This window comes from Chelonia mydas, chromosome 11, assembly GCF_015237465.2.
Source record: "Chelonia mydas isolate rCheMyd1 chromosome 11, rCheMyd1.pri.v2, whole genome shotgun sequence".
Taxonomy (NCBI): Eukaryota; Metazoa; Chordata; order Testudines; family Cheloniidae; genus Chelonia; species Chelonia mydas.
This window is the reverse complement of record NC_051251.2, coordinates 47,165,315-47,181,095: the sequence shown is the minus strand read 5'-3', so window position 1 is coordinate 47,181,095 and position 15,781 is coordinate 47,165,315. Positions and strand designations below refer to the sequence as shown.

The following is a 15,781-nucleotide window of genomic DNA, read 5'->3' as shown; positions in this document are numbered from 1 at the left end:
ACAGCTGCAAACTTTATTTACATTGGAGAACCACAAAAAAGTTTCCAGGAAAATTTCCATTCAAGACAAAGAAGTGTCTTTCAGAACAATTTATAGCAACAGTTAAAAGATTCAGTTGCTGTCTACTCTATAGTAGTTACTGTAAATTTAGCAATAGCCAGAAAATGTCACTACAGCTAACAGACAGCTTGAATTTAGTGCATTAATTGTGTAATTTGGTCACAATTACCAATTTGAAAAATTAATCTATATTGTACTGTATAATGAATGGTACTGTAAGTGTTACAAAGTAAACATGACTAGTGAAAGAAGGGTTTTCATTGAGGCATAATACTAGAGCTGTGGTGAGCAAAAACCAAATATGCTAAATCCCAACAAGCTGCGTACAGCAGAGGTGCATGGTGAATCTGTTCGGTGGCTTGAGTGAACTAAGCGTACGCCTACACAGCAAGCAGGATCCCATGGCAGTGAGGCTGAGAGCCTGGGTCTACAGACTTGGAGTTTCGCTGCAGTGCTAAGAATAGTTGTGTAGCTGTTGTGGCTTGGGCTCTGAAGCCTAGGGAGAGGTGTGAATTGGTTCACTAGTTTCAAAGTTGTGAATATTGTAAGTTTCTTTAGATGTGCAGTAAGATTTTGTTTGATCTGTGGTTTAAAATATGTGTTTGGGATGTACAAGCACAGTAGGTCTATCGTTCTGTTTCAAATGTTGAAGCCACTATGCAGGACTTCACTGTACTCCAAACTTGTATGGACTTCAGAAGTTCACTAGGCCTAACAAATGCTGTGGTGGTGGTTGTTCACTCCCTACTTCCCCAACATCCCAACAGGCCCCATGACCTAACGTAACAAGCACAGGTCTGGGAACCCAGAACACTTGAGTTCTACTCGTATCTCTTCTGGCTGGCATTGTTAACTTTTTACAAATATTTAGTTAGGCCTCTGAACATCACTATAAAGTAGATTAATATCATTATCCACATATTACAGATGAGGGAAACAGAGTGACTTTCCCAAGCATACCCAGCTAATCTGTGCCAGAACTATAAGGACTAAGGACTTCTGATGTGCATATCCTTGACTAATCCACTAGACTGCAGTGCTTCTGAGGCTAATCACTTAAAGGTGATCTGCAAAAAGTAATGAGAGAAGGGGGCATACGTGCTGCTTTGATGTATGAAGAAGGGGCAGGAGCGTTTAATTTAAAGTTTACTCTGCACTTAGGGAATTTTGACAAAAAATACCCATTGTAAGTAGTACGGGTCCACTGGCATTGGCAACGTTGGTAGCCCCTGACTCACTCACTGGCTTTGACAGTTTTCAGCAACTATTGAGGAATGGTGTATGTAACTGTGAAGAAATGTCAGTGGCTTACATGTGTTTCTACATGCCTAAATGTTGACAGTAACTTTAAGCTCTGAACATGTGATATCTCAGATACATGTTGGATCTATCATTGCCCATGCTGGAATTTCATTTGTTTTTAACAAATACTGGGCATTAGACAGTTTGTTTAAATACATTTTATAATGTTCCCTAGCCATCAGTTGACCTACTTCAGCGGTATGTTGTTGCGGGTGTTTGTCTGTAAACATGTGTGACCTAGCCCAGTTTAAACTATGGCTATATTTTAAACAAATAGTCAAAATGTGTCTTCTCTCCTGGCTTCAATAGCATGGATAATTCAGAGAGAATAATCTGTTTACCAGAGGAAGTATCAGAATAAAGCTTGTCACATTCTGTTTTCTTCCAGTATATTTTGTCAGCTACTCCTGGTTTATTTTTCAGCTCTAGCGACCAGACATGGGTTGTTTCCCACCAGTCAGTGATTATTCTAGTGATTTGCACAGTACTCAAAATGCTTAAAATAAAATAAATAAATAAAATCAAAAACCTCTTTGCTGTTGGATATGAACAAAAGGTAACCAAATGGAAAGGAAGAGCTGACAATTCCAGGAAGTTACTCAGTTATTTCATGTTTTTCCATGCCCTTTGAAAATGTTTTTTGGGGATTTTTGTTTTTTGACTTGTAATAGCCAACCTTTTGGTTAAGGAGGTGCTAAAATTTAAATTAGCTGCTTAAAAACACTTTGTGGGTTTTTTTGTGGTGGACGAGGGAAAGAAGATATGGAGAATCTTTCTTTGACCAGTCTCCTTTATTAACCACACTCAAAATAACTGTTCAGTAGTACAGCCGTATGTAATATACTGGTAGTATGTGTGCGTACATTCATGCGTAGTACGTACCTGGGAGTCGCTGCCCTCTAGTGGCTAGTCAGTCGAGGAGAAGATAAGGGTTGTGTTTCTATTGCAGCAGCAAGGGAATATCTCCCTTAGCTCAAGTGATGGAAGTTTTATTTTTGGAGCTAAAAGACCAGGAATTTAGTCCTAACTCCTCTATTTGCAGTACATAGATTTGTTGCAATAATAATAGGATTGGCAGAAATTTGGAAAACAATTTTTTTTTTTCTATTTTCTTTTTTTTGATAGCGACATCATATTGGAGATCGCAGTCTTTCCTTGTGTAACATGTTCTTGGATGAAATGGCTAAGCAGGCTCGAAATCTTATCACAGATATTTGCACGGAACAGTGTACGCTGAGTGACCAGGTGAGAATTAATTTTTTGTTATAGATAGGTTTTATTCATTTGAGGCAGTTCTGAGAAGCTTGTAGTTCAGTTCGACATACACTGTAAATGTTGGATTTAAAATAAATATTATCCATCATTAATTTTTCAGCTATGATTATGTTTAAGTATTGAATTAAACCCTTCCAAATTCATGGTCCATTTTTGTCAGCTTCGCAGCCGTAGGATTTTAAAAATTGTAAATTCCATGATTTCAAATAATTATATCTGAAATTTCACAGTGTTGTAACTGTAGGGTCCTGCCCCAAAAGAGGAGTGGTCGTGGTGGGGTGTTGCTGGGTTACTCGGGCGGGGGGGTGTCACGGTATTGCCACGCTTATTTCTGCAATAATAAGTGGCTGGTGGCGGCGGCACTGCATTCAGAGCTGGGCGTCCAGAGAGCAGCAGCTGCTGGCTGGGAGCCTCGCTCTGAAGGCAGCGGTACCACCAGCAGCAGCACTGAAGTAAGGGTGGTATTGTTACCCTTGCTTCTGCACCGCTGCTTTCAGAGATGGGCCCTTGACCAGCAGCCAGCACTGTCCGGCTGCCCAGCTCTGAAGGTAGCAATGCAGAAGTAAGGGTGTCACTGCAGGGTATTGACACCCTTACTTCTGCGCTGTTGCTGGCAAGGTGCTGCCTTCAGAGCTGGGCGCCTGGCCAGCAGCCACCGCTCTCCGGCCACCCAGCTCTGAAGGCAGTGCAGAAGTAAGGGTGGCAATACCACAACCCCCTTATAATAACCTTGCGACCCCCTTTTGGGTCTGGACCCCCCGTTTGAGAAATGCTGGTCTCTCCCCAGGAAGTCTTTATAGAATAGGATAAAAGTATGCAAAAGACCAGATTTCACAGTCTGTGACACGTTTTTCACGGCCACGATTTTGGTAGGGCTTTATTTATAAACTGTGATTTATGCAAAAAGAGGACTTATGCTGCCACAATAGTATTGGTGTTGCTTAAAAGGCTGTTGTGTGGTCTTTGTTCATTGTGGTGGTGGAGAGAAAGTGTTAATAGTAAAAGTTGCAGAGAGGCTTTCCAAAGGTGGGGATCAATGGTGGAGGTTTGGGAGGCAATGAGTAATGAGAAGGAAGGGTTTTTTTAAAAATCACCATTAAGAACAGGAAATAATGGCATAATTGACACTAAAACCATGTCACACCTTTATTTCCAAAAACTTGACTGACAACACATCTTTACATGGATAGCAGTTTAAGTTTTGAGTAATTCACCAGACTTGAGACCAGTATTTCAAATTGTGTATAATATAGACTTAGGGGTGTCAAGATCAGGGACAGGTTTAGGTATGGAAGGGTTGTCGGGCTGTTGCTTTGTTGATTGGGGAAGGAAGGTGCTCTAAGATTGGGAGGATCTGAATTTGGCAAGTAATTTTGATGGACTATATTTAGGAAGTATAGGAAGAGAGAAGAGATTATTTGGTCAAAGATTTGATTAGGAAGAGGTGCCTAATGTGGGAAAGGTAAGGCCAACGCTTTGGTGAAGAGGGTTTTGGTGGTGATGGGGAAATAACATGAAAAGCAAATATCTAATCTTTGGTCAAAAAAACAGACCTGAAAGAAAGGGGAACCAGAGAGGGAGAAACTGGGAGTAGAAAGCATGAGAAAAAACAGATTGAAATCTACTAGGAATAAGATTATGCTATGTTACAGGTTGGTTGCAACCTAAAATTTTCCACAGTCCTGTGCTAAGTGTCTTGAAAATTTACTTGATTTTTTTAGTGTGTACACTAGCTGCTGTTTATTTAGCATTGGTTAATAGTTCATGATACATCTGAGAAATCTACAGAGCCCATCAAGAAACTTGCGGTTGTGTGCACATCTATATACAAATAAAGCTGGGTGAAATTTTTTTGACTAATAATTTATTCACTGAAAAGCACCGCTTAGGTCAACCCAAAACTATTCATGAATTTGATAGCCAAAACATACTTTTTCTGGGACTTAAACTTACTCTCCTGAGAGGTGGGAGACCCAACTTCAGAGCCCTTCTCTACATCAGGCAGAAGGGGTGAATTAATGTGGTATCTCCCACACCCTGGTGGGTGCCCTAAGCACTGGGCTGTACATTGCTGTACATTATAAGGGAGGTGGTACCATCATCACCACTTCCTCCTTTTGCTGTTTTGTGAATCTAGCCCAGGTCAAACAAAATATTTTCTTCACCAGAAATGAATTTTTTGTTGACTTTCTGATTCAATTATTTTTTTAATTTTCATTTTGCTTGACCCTTGATTTTTTAAATTTTTTTCAGAAATGCTAGCGAACCAAAACAAGTTATTTTCCCATCTCTTTATATAAATACACACAGATTTTTTTTTCATATATATCAAATTACTCTATGGCATTTATCCTCTTCTGTTTATTTCTCTAAGTGTTTAACCACTCTGAGATCATTTTCATAGCTGTATTCCTAATCAGTTTTTCCTTTTGGGCATATCTTGAAAGTGAATGAGGATGGAGTGGAGAACTTTCCTAAGCTGGAATTGTATACTCAACTAAACAATATGTAAAGTGTGCATTTCTTTGTGATTGAAAACTCCACCTGAACCATAGCTTTATTTTTAATCTAATAGTGTCTAAGATTTTTTTTTCATCCTCTTTTAGCTGCTGCCAAAGCATTGTGCCAAAACAATCAGTCAAGCAGTGAACAAAAAGTCAAAAAAACAGACCGGAAAGAAAGGGGAACCAGAGAGGGAGAAACCGGGAGTAGAAAGCATGAGGAAAAACAGATTGGTGGTGACCAAGTAAGCACGTTCTCATGCCATTACTTTCTCCTCCTGCATTCTCCCCAATCATTTTGTGTAAACATTGATATTTTCTTTGTGTTGATTTACATGGTTAATTTTAGGACTAGTAATTCAATTTTCACTTTTTTGAGTAAATTTACAGCCATGTAAATAAAGGGAAGGGAGTCTGTGTGTCTGTCTGTCATCCGCCCCCCCCCCTCCCCAATTGGCTGTGTGGAGAAGGTGGGGCTTACACATCCTTTAATCTACCCCTTCAGCATTCTCTCTCCTGGGCAGCACAATCCCACCTGGTAGTTCTGCCCCACTCAGAATTTTGGCTAGTCTGTGGGGCAGGAGAGCAGTGTCAGTTGCACATTGCCACCAGACTACCATCTGATTTCCTGAAGAGCTAAATAAAGTGAGCTTGAGACACTTACCAAGCGTGTTGGTCTCCTTCCATCCTTTGAACCGCCGACCTGTCAGGTAAACTTCTCTGAATAGCAGCTGCCATGAGGGGTTGAAAACTATTAGAAAAGCAATGAGATAGGAACACAGCAGGAGAGGAGTGCATATGGTAAAGGGGACAAAAATACAGGATGAGGGGAAACGATGGAAAGTAAGTAATAGTGCTTACCATTACAGTTGGAAGTCCTGAGTATGTGTGTGCACTTTGTGAAGGAAAGCTTGCTGCCACAGTCAACAATGGGGCATCAGATGGCTGGCATGAGTGGAGGGGTTGAGGGAGAAGGTTTACTTAGAATTTGTCTAATTAGTTAGTTTTAATCTTAAGAATTTTTTAATAACTTTCAGTGGTTACGACATATAGTCTCTTGAAGTGATTGTTGGGTTACAAATCGTAAGTTAAGAAACCTCCTAAAGAATTTTTTCATTTTGGTGAACTGTGCAACAATCTTTCTCTTCTGCACAGTATAGAGCAACACACAACCATAGCATCCTGCATTAGCCAGTTTTCTCCCAAAATCTGATTTTAAATTAACTAGGTGTGAAAAGCCTCCTCATATGATTAGTGCACACTGGTAACTTGTTTTTAAAGGGCAGAACTAATTGATCTTACTTACAGAAAAATTGTCAGCAACACTCCCCAATAATAATGCATGCTTGTGTTTCTTTGAAATACTTTTGTATTTCTTATGTAATTTGTGTCATTTTTTTAAGCCTGGACAAACTGCACACTGCACTTTCTGAGCTCTGCTTCTCAATCAATTACGTACCAAACATGGTTGTCTGGGAACATACATTTACCCCAAGGGAGTACTTAACATCTCACCTGGAAATCCGTTTTACCAAGTAAGTGACGGCCAAATTAAATTTTTACTTCTCCAAGGAAAATGAATTATTTTTAATGTTAGAACAAAAAATATTGTATCTATTTCACAAGACTACTTTTAACAAAGAACTGCAAAGCTTGAAAATAGCAAATTCTAAGAACCAAGATTCCAAGTCAATTGGAATACATATGTAGGCATACAACATTTTTGAAATTTAAATTATATTTAAAACAAAATATTTGAAAATAAATTTCCTCCACTTACCTCCCAGATTCTGAATTCTTAGTTCCATATTCTTCATAGGAGTCCATGACTACAAATCCTAATGGTACAGAGATTCTCTTCACACTGGCACATCCCTGCAGTGCTGAACCTTATTTCTGGTGTTTGTTTGGAGGGGGGACTTAGAAATATGAACTCAGGACCTGGCAAGGAGCCTAAAAGGAAACTTCCTTACATTTCCTTTTTAAAATAAGTGCTGTGGGCTGGTGTAATGGTTGCTTGATGCACAACTAGGTGGGTTCTTGGCTTGGCTTTTCCCTGTAGTAAGTGGGTGCAGTAAAAGGAAAATTTCAACCTCTTGTGAGAATTTCTCATTGTAAGAGCCACCCCTGTTAATCAGGCTGGCGGTAAGCTTTGGTAGAGATTCTAACTATATCTTCTGTATTTCACATAAGGTTTTAGGGGGTCTCTATTGATCAGGACATGGTCTGAGGACACTTTTGTCTAGAACATTCTCTTGATACACTGGGAAGTGCTGGTGACATAAAGGGTAAAAATTGTTGACTTTTCATGAAGTCCTGGGTTTAAGACCCTAAATCACAGTGCTCTCTGTAATTTTATTTTTTGCCTGTGGGTGGGTAGAAAGTCCACAAAAATGCTGACTGATGGTTTTGAGGGGGTACTCAGGGCAGCCCTAAGCTAGAAATGGGACTGCAGTGTCTTCATTTTTTTCTATTTTTGATGTTAAGTGGTATTTCTTCCAGAGGCCTGCAGTTTCTTTATTCCAAGGGTTGATTTCCTATCCTATATAAACATGTTAGTTTTTACTACTTTAAGCTTGTATATTTCTTTTTGTGACTGAACTATTGCATATATTGCTATGCCAGCTTTATTTTGTAATGTAAAACTTCCTGAAATAAGAAAGATTGCATTAGAGGCAAACTTGTTAAAAATATATAGTAAAACATTTCAACAATAAATGTCACTTGCTTCAAAACAAAAAAAATTGCATTTGGTTTTAAATAAACTTCAATTCTGCTAAAACAGTCATTTCATACCCAGCTCTTCTTGTCCTGCCTTCATAACGTGTATCACTATGAACACAAACTTGACTGAGTAATTACAATCTTCAAGTGTACAATGACTACCAAAATACTGAATTACTTTTCAAGCTCTCTGACTCTATTTACTATATAAAAGCCTAATCCTTTGAGGTACTGAGCACATTTTATGCCCATTAAAGTCAATGGGAGTGGCGAAGGATCAGGGTCTAAGCAGACAGCTGCCCTCTAGAGGGTTCAGCATGGGACTGTGAATCAGTCTGATATATGGTTCATGACTAGTATTGTTGACTTAATGTGTAAATTTGGGCAAATCAAGTTTTACCGCAGTTTCCCTGTCTGTAAATTAGGGATAATGATTAAGGTTACATTTCTGTCATGGGTATTTTCAGTAAAAATCAGGGTCAGGTTGAAGGCAATAAACAAAAATTCACAAAAGCCCGTGAATTTACAGTCAGCAGTTCTGGTGTGCTGCCTTCCCCCCACCCCCTGGCAGCTGCTCTTTTGGCAGCCCTGGGATGATAGCTGCTGCAGACCTGCCCCAGAAGAAATCACAGAGGTCCCGGAAAGTCATGGAATCGGAGACAGAATCGTTTCCTTAATAGTGATTACTTGGCTTATATAAAGCACTCTGAGATCTACGGACAGAAGGCACTATTTAAGTGTTGTGTGTTTTTTCAGACAATTTAGTAGGAAATAAAAATCACTTTTGTGGCTAAAATCCTATAACCAAGAAATGCTTATGCAGAATCCATTGAGAAGTCCTGAGAACTAAAATAGTGAATGCTAACACAGTTGAAGGGAGCCCAGTAGGCTAACACTTCCTTATGTAGAAGTGGTATCTTTTAATCCATTTTAAAAAATGAATATCAGGAAAAACTTCCTAACAGTGAGCTGTGGTAATAGTTTTCCAAGAGAAATAGTAGAAGATCCATTAAATGAGACAATTAAAATTAGATTTGACAGACTAATTATAGATATGTTCTAGTCTTGAAAACAATACTGCACTTTACTAGGACTCCATTTCTAACATAATACATTATGTTTTGATTCAGGAAATTAAATTGTCCATTCTTAATATGCTAGGTTGTCTTTGTTTTGCTGTGCATGTAAATTAGATCATAAGCTGATCTGAGGCCCCAGCATGAGTTAATTCTTTTACTTTGAATTTTATTGTTACTTAAATTTCCTTTTGTGCTTATTTTAATGATAAATTTTATTTTAAACCCTTTAAAAATATATAGAAATGGAAATAAACTATAACAGCACCTTTGTAGAAAGAATTTGTCCTAAATGGTGCTCCTGAGAATGGTTATAGATTAACTGGCTGGTGCTTCCTTTTAAGCCCAAGTATGTGTTTATGTGGTAGATAATTACAGCTAGTTTCTCTCATGCAATTGTATTTTGGGAGCCTTTTAAAGTGTTTTCTTTACCAAATTTCTTGTGGTTTAAATCTTCTAGTTCATGGGTCATTCACTTGACGATAGACCATACTTCCCTGGGTGTCTTCATACTGTTCACTAAGTGTTTGTGTTAAGAATTCCCATGCAATTGTATCTGAGAACATGTATTACGAGTACAGTATTCCTGCTGATTTCTCTTTTTGAAAAGTGCTGCTATCATGTTTTAGATCTCATTGAGATATTCAGCTAAAAGTTTGAATCCCAATCCTTTATACAGGCAGGAAGAATTAACTATTGCTTAATTTCATTAATGTACAACGGTAACTCTTTTCTCTTTAAAAGGTCAATTGTTGGAATGACTATGTATAATCAAGCAACACAAGAGATTGCAAAACCTTCAGAGCTGTTAACGAGTGTAAGAGCCTACATGACAGTACTCCAATCAATAGAAAATTATGTGCAGATTGACATAACAAGAGTATTTAACAATGTTCTTCTTCAGCAAACCCAGCATTTGGATAGTCATGGGGAGCCAACTATTACCAGTCTGTACACAAATTGGTAAGAACGGATTAACATCTATTGTGAGCTCTTTGTTTTACGTTTAAATACACTTAAAATCTAATTAAACTGAATAGCCTGCATCAGGAAATTGGGATTATGTATAGCATGAACACTTGCAAATTTGCAAGTTTCAAACAAGACAGATTTACTGTTTCTCCCAATAGCTGTTTAAAAGACAGTCTAAAAACTCACTGAAGGTGAAATTCTTCTGGTTGCAGAGGGCAGGACAAGGTCTAGGCACAGTTAAGCCATTGAAATAGGACTTCTGCACAAGGATGAATTTCACCCTTGCAGAACAATGAAACTTTGTAAAGATTATGTGTAGCATGGTATCATTCTCATTGAACTAATATTTTTACGTGACTTTTTTTTTTTCCGCTAAGGTATTTGGAAACCTTACTAAGGCAAGTCAGCAATGGACATATAGCATATTTCCCAGCAATGAAGGCATTTGTGAACTTGCCCACAGAAAATGAGTTGACGTTTAATGCTGAAGAATACTCCGACATATCAGGTAAACGTTTTATGACATGGTTCTAGATATTGCTTGTGAGGGCTGTTTTTCATGTGCTGGAGACTAAGACTTTTAGAGAGATTGTGGAATACCAGTACTGTTTTTAGAGAAATATTCTGTTAAACAGAAGAATTTTGCCTTTCTCATGTTTTCTCTCCTAGCTACCCAGGGGGAAAAGTACCAAATTTTTTCTTGTTCTTGCTGAAACAATTACTGGCTATGTGATTTGACAAACGTGATTTGTTGAAAGTAAATGTAGTAAGTGAACTTACTACCCCAGTGTTGTTATAATTTAAGCTTTACCCTGTATCCAGTTTTGAGATTGCTCTGATAGAATGGTATTGCGACATGCATTATGGTGGTTAAATCACGGCAAAATAAATGTCAACATAAAGACAATTGTTTTTTCTTCCTTAGAAATGAGGGCCCTCTCAGAACTACTAGGACCATATGGCATGAAGTTCTTAAGTGAAAGTCTTATGTGGCACATTTCCTCACAGGTTGCTGAACTTAAGGTAATGATATTTTGATTTTTTTTCCCTATGCACATTTTATTTATAGTGCCCAAGAGCTATGCTTTGCATGTTATTCACTGAGTATTACCATACCACACTAAAACTGAAAACAGATGGGTATTTTTTTCTCATTTGTATCCATCATCTGTGAACACATAGTACACTTGAGCATGTCTCTGTATCATATTCTCTCAGTGGTTGGACTACGTCCAAAACACCACATTTCTAAGAGCCTTTTCCTTTCAATTAACATTATGAATTTGCTACTATATTAGCATATCTTGCTCACTTTGATTGCACTTAATTTCAAGTAGGCTTTATTTTCTGCTTTGCTATTTTTAGGTCTTTAATTTTTTGACAGAATTATCCTTTCCAGTTTGAATGGTTTTCCTTTAAAATAGATGCTGAGTTTTGTTCAAGTCGATGAAATACCTACTCAAATGCAAGTTGTCCTCAGAGATTTGCATAGTTTGAGTGCTTTGGGAGTGCATTATTACGGTGTTTTCCAACTGAATGTTAAGACCCAGTAGTACAGTGTTCTCAAGTACAACTTGAGAGAGTCTGTTTTAAAAAAATAAGACCTCTTGTTACCATTTTACTATACAAAGCCAGGGCAGCTTTAGTCAGGATTCATGGGAGTAATTACATCCACAGAAACCCTTGCCGTGGTAGCACCTGTCCCATGGGTCTGGGCCTGGCTCCACGCTCCTGGCATTGTGACCTGGCACACAGGCTGCCAGGCCAAACCTGAACAGCACTGCAACCCTTTGCGCCTTGTTGTTATGCCTAGAGCAGGAACCAGGTACAACCCTTTGGGACAGGAGCCAGTACTGCAGGAGTGAATGCATGGTGGGCTTTGTTCTCCGGCCCTCCCTTCCACAACTAGTGTTAGGATTGTGGTGCCAGGGCAGAGGTGCTGCTGCAGGTGGTCAGTGCTCCCACCCCGCAGCAAGGCAAAGAGGAGAGAGAGGAGTATACCTATTAAAAAGGGAGGGTGCATCTGCTGCTGAGACAAAGGCAATAAATCTAGTGGGGTGCTCTGCAAAAGTTGAATGGAAATTAACACTATAAGTGATTATTCAAGGAGTTTCCTACATATGCAATCAAATTCACAAAAATTAACACTGATAGTGGAAAGGTACATTTAATACATATTTATACTAACTCTTGTTAGGTGAACATTTAAAAATATCTAATAAGATTATTCTGATATTTTTTCCAGAGAGTAGCTGGTTTATGCAAATAGACTGTGGGCTGTAAAATCTGTGCTATTCATGTTGTTAAACCCTCTAATACTGTAATGTATGGACTTAGTAGCAAGTTAGTAACCATATTGAGTCCCACTCAGGTTTTTTTTCCCACTGCAGTTAGTGATGGGTTTGCATTTATTTGGAACATATTGCCTGATGATGGACGCTGACTTACTGTTTTTAAAAACAAACAGCTTAAACTCTTTGAGAATTTTTGATTTCCCATTACATTTGTCCTTGAAAAAATCCTTTCAGAATACCATAACCCTTTTAAAGTGTGTGCACATCTGTATATATTCATTCATTCTCTCTCCTCTCTCATATGCATTTTCCTTCATTATTGTGAATTTCAGTGACATTGAATTGCTACAATGTATGATACCCTTGAAAATATGAAGTTAGGCAGAGATATTGCAAGCTTTCCCATTTCCCTAAACGGGGGGGGGGGAGGGGTGTGTGTGTGTGTGACTGGTTCAACCCCCCTGGGGGTCTTACATGGAGTGCTGGGATGCCACTGATTCAGACTGTGCTTTGGCATGTGTGTGGGGTACTTCTCTCCTTTTCACCTCTTCATGATGCATGGCTTGGGGAGAAGGATAGGGTATCTCATGCTGACTCAGGGCATTGGAGCCATTGCTGTTACTAATGGTTAGTGAAGTTGGCAACATATTAGTTCCTATCTGAGGAACTGAAGTGGCTACTGCTTGTTGCCTAGCTGAGTAGCCATTTGAGGCTCCGTTTCAGACTTACCCTTCCCATCCTTGAACTGGTATACTAGATCTCTTATGATGCCTAGAGGTAGGCTGATCGCCAATTATGGGATTTTACCCAGATGGCAGAATTGGAAAAGGACCTGTATGGGTTTTCACCTTCCATCTGGAAGACTTCCAGGGTGGTTTCGGTGTTTACCTTCCCATTGTCGCAACTTCAGCAGTTACAATGCAGTTGGTAGATTATAAGGGGTCCATTTGAGGTCCCTGTAACCCATTGGCTATTTGAACATTGGTCCTGGGCACAGTATTGCATGATTAAGGAGCATGCCTCAGTGTGTCGCAGCTTCTAGGTTCCCTTCTGTTTTTTTTCCTGCCTCCAGTATGGAGGAGGGGAGCCCAGAGTCCCTAGGCAGGCCTGAGGGCATAGGGGGCATGGCCTTCACAAACACCTTTAGGTTTGTAGTACCCAGTTGTTGGTGTTAGTTGAAGTCCGCAGTGGAACAACATTGCCAGGTAGTTTGGGATGGGTAACAATTTTGTCAAGTTGCATATAGTAATACTATAGTATTTGTGTCTCATTGTTTCAGTGTTCACATTATTATTTTAATCTGTTGTTGAATTTCCATGCTTACCAATTAATGTTTCACCCTGTTTACTACATCATTTGAAGACTTATAAGGCCTCTTGTAAGATGTCTGGGGAAAGTCACTACTTGAGCCTTACATCTCCCTTCCCCAAATGTGCTTGGATACAACTTGCAGTCTCTTCATGAGCCTGCTTTGGTTGTAGAATCATGGAGTCCATCTTCTCTTTAGAGTACAGATGAAAAGTCAAAAGTTTTTATAGTTCTGTGTACTCCTGTTAATGAGGTATCATTTTCCCCCTCATGTTTTAGGCTGTGGCTTACTGCTACTCAGTAGCAGATCTGTATTGGCAGAAGTCTGCGCCAATAGGACACTTGTTTTCCATGTTCGCTATTCTGAGACTGCTTATTATCTTCTAATCCAGAGTGTCCCTTCTTCTGTGTTCCTGTTTTCTTCTCCCACTTTCTTTATGTATGTTCCAGCTTTGGCCATATTTTCAGGGGCATAAAGCACGAAATGGACCCTTAAAAAGTTAGTGTGGTGTCTAGGGAGAAGTAGGCATAATCTTTCCTCCACTTAGTAGTGTGCAGAGCTACATGGAGGTTGGCCTCTCCGTAAGAAGCTCAATTAACATGTAAGACAATATTCTGTCTCTAAAGATAAACATCCGAATGGATTATCATTCATTTATTGTAGCTTCCCTTTTTATAAGAATAAAATAACCACTTCTTGCTTGTGGTGGAGGACTTAAGGTAGCATAAGTGTCTTACCAGGTGGTACCAAAAATGCCTTGTTGGATCCAACAGGTTCAGATTTATAGCTATGGTTATGCAGCTTCATAGTCCTTCAGCTCCCTTTATAATTTATATATTTGGAGAATAATTATTACACTTACTTGCTACAGAGATCTCTAGCTCATATGTGTTTATTTAAGGATCAAAGAAAAACACTTCCTTTACGTATTGTTTTAGCCAAAATGTGTTTGACATGCAGAAGAATTCTGGCTTTCTTTTAAAGTTGACTTACTGCTTGAGACTAAATTGCATGGATTTAAATAAACAATTTCATATTCCTTTTTCTTTAATACTCTGTTTTGTGATCGGAGTCAAAGAAAATAATCTTAGGAAAGCTGCACTGTTACTTAACGTTTGAATAATTTATGAGGACCAGATTATTTTAAAAAAATAAACTCTCTTGTTTTATACTAAAATGTGAAGCAGTCAAAATTTGTGAGAAACATTTCTTTCCAGTTAAGGAAGCTTCCTAAATTGACTGCAATCCAACTGTCACCAAAGCATACATCTCGTGAAAAGAGCAAGGGAGTGGGCGGCTCTAAGAAAAAAGCTATTGAGATGTGAATAATTAGAATATTATTGACGTTAAATATAATTAGTAGCGTGCGTCTTTATACAAGGTTTATTTTGTGAAGTTTTACTCTAAGATCATTAAACTCATGTTGTGAAAGTGCACATTCTTCTGAAATATTCCTATCAGCAGTTTTTCTTCCTCTCTTGGTCATTCTGAGCTCTCTTTGGTGTACAATCAGGATTTACCAGAATAACCCTGTAGTTCCTTCAGAAGAAAGATAGTGGGAACATCTGGATTTCATGAGCTTGATTTCCTGCTTGCCAGATTGAAATGTCCTAAAGCATGCACCTATCTTTTTAACGAACGGCTGACCTGAGGTCTTGCTTCTCTTTAGAAACTTGTGGTGGAGAATGTTGAAGTGCTAACACAAATGAGGACCAGCTTTGACAAACCAGACCAGATGGCAGCACTCTTTAAAAGATTATCATGTGGGTAACTAGCAATATTCTTTTTCTTTTTGTCCATGCACTTGTCTGCATAAATAAAACAACATTGTGAAAAATATCCTCTCTGATTTTAATATACATGAACGTTAAAATGTACATTTCATTCACTAGAGTTTCCTCATAATGTATGTGAACTGATTAAATTTTAAAAATTATCCGGCTTGTTCATGTGTAAACAAAATGAGATTTCAGTGTAAATTAGTGCATAAACACTTGGATATGACAATGAAAAGCTGGGGTGTCGGGGGGTGCAAAAATATGATTCCTTTCTGTCAAGGATGGGGACCTGTCATGCATTGGGATGAAACAGATCTTGTCATCCAACTTTCACACCTAATAGCCATAAATATCATTCTTCAGAGTACAGGCATGTAGAAATACATGCATACAGAGTAGAACTTGAAAAGAGTGTTGTGGATGCACCTGTTTCAAATAGGATTCCATCATGGTATATTGCTGCATCCTTAAGAACATAAGAATGGCCATA

General features: G+C 38.7%; 1 protein-coding gene across 4 annotated transcripts in view; it reads left to right on the top strand.

Annotated features, from left to right (window-relative positions):
• Nucleotides 1–15,781, top strand: part of NCKAP1 (NCK associated protein 1) — a 112,587-nt gene that overhangs the window by 75,671 nt on the left and 21,135 nt on the right. For all 4 annotated transcript variants that reach the window (XM_037913195.2, XM_037913194.2, XM_037913193.2 and 1 more), the window contains 7 exons: nt 2,488–2,607; nt 5,244–5,383; nt 6,542–6,673; nt 9,683–9,901; nt 10,288–10,418; nt 10,836–10,933; nt 15,183–15,276. In XM_037913195.2, the coding sequence (XP_037769123.1) occupies nt 2,488–2,607; nt 5,244–5,383; nt 6,542–6,673; nt 9,683–9,901; nt 10,288–10,418; nt 10,836–10,933; nt 15,183–15,276 (934 nt within the window). The remainder of the gene's footprint in view (nt 1–2,487; nt 2,608–5,243; nt 5,384–6,541; nt 6,674–9,682; nt 9,902–10,287; nt 10,419–10,835; nt 10,934–15,182; nt 15,277–15,781) is intronic.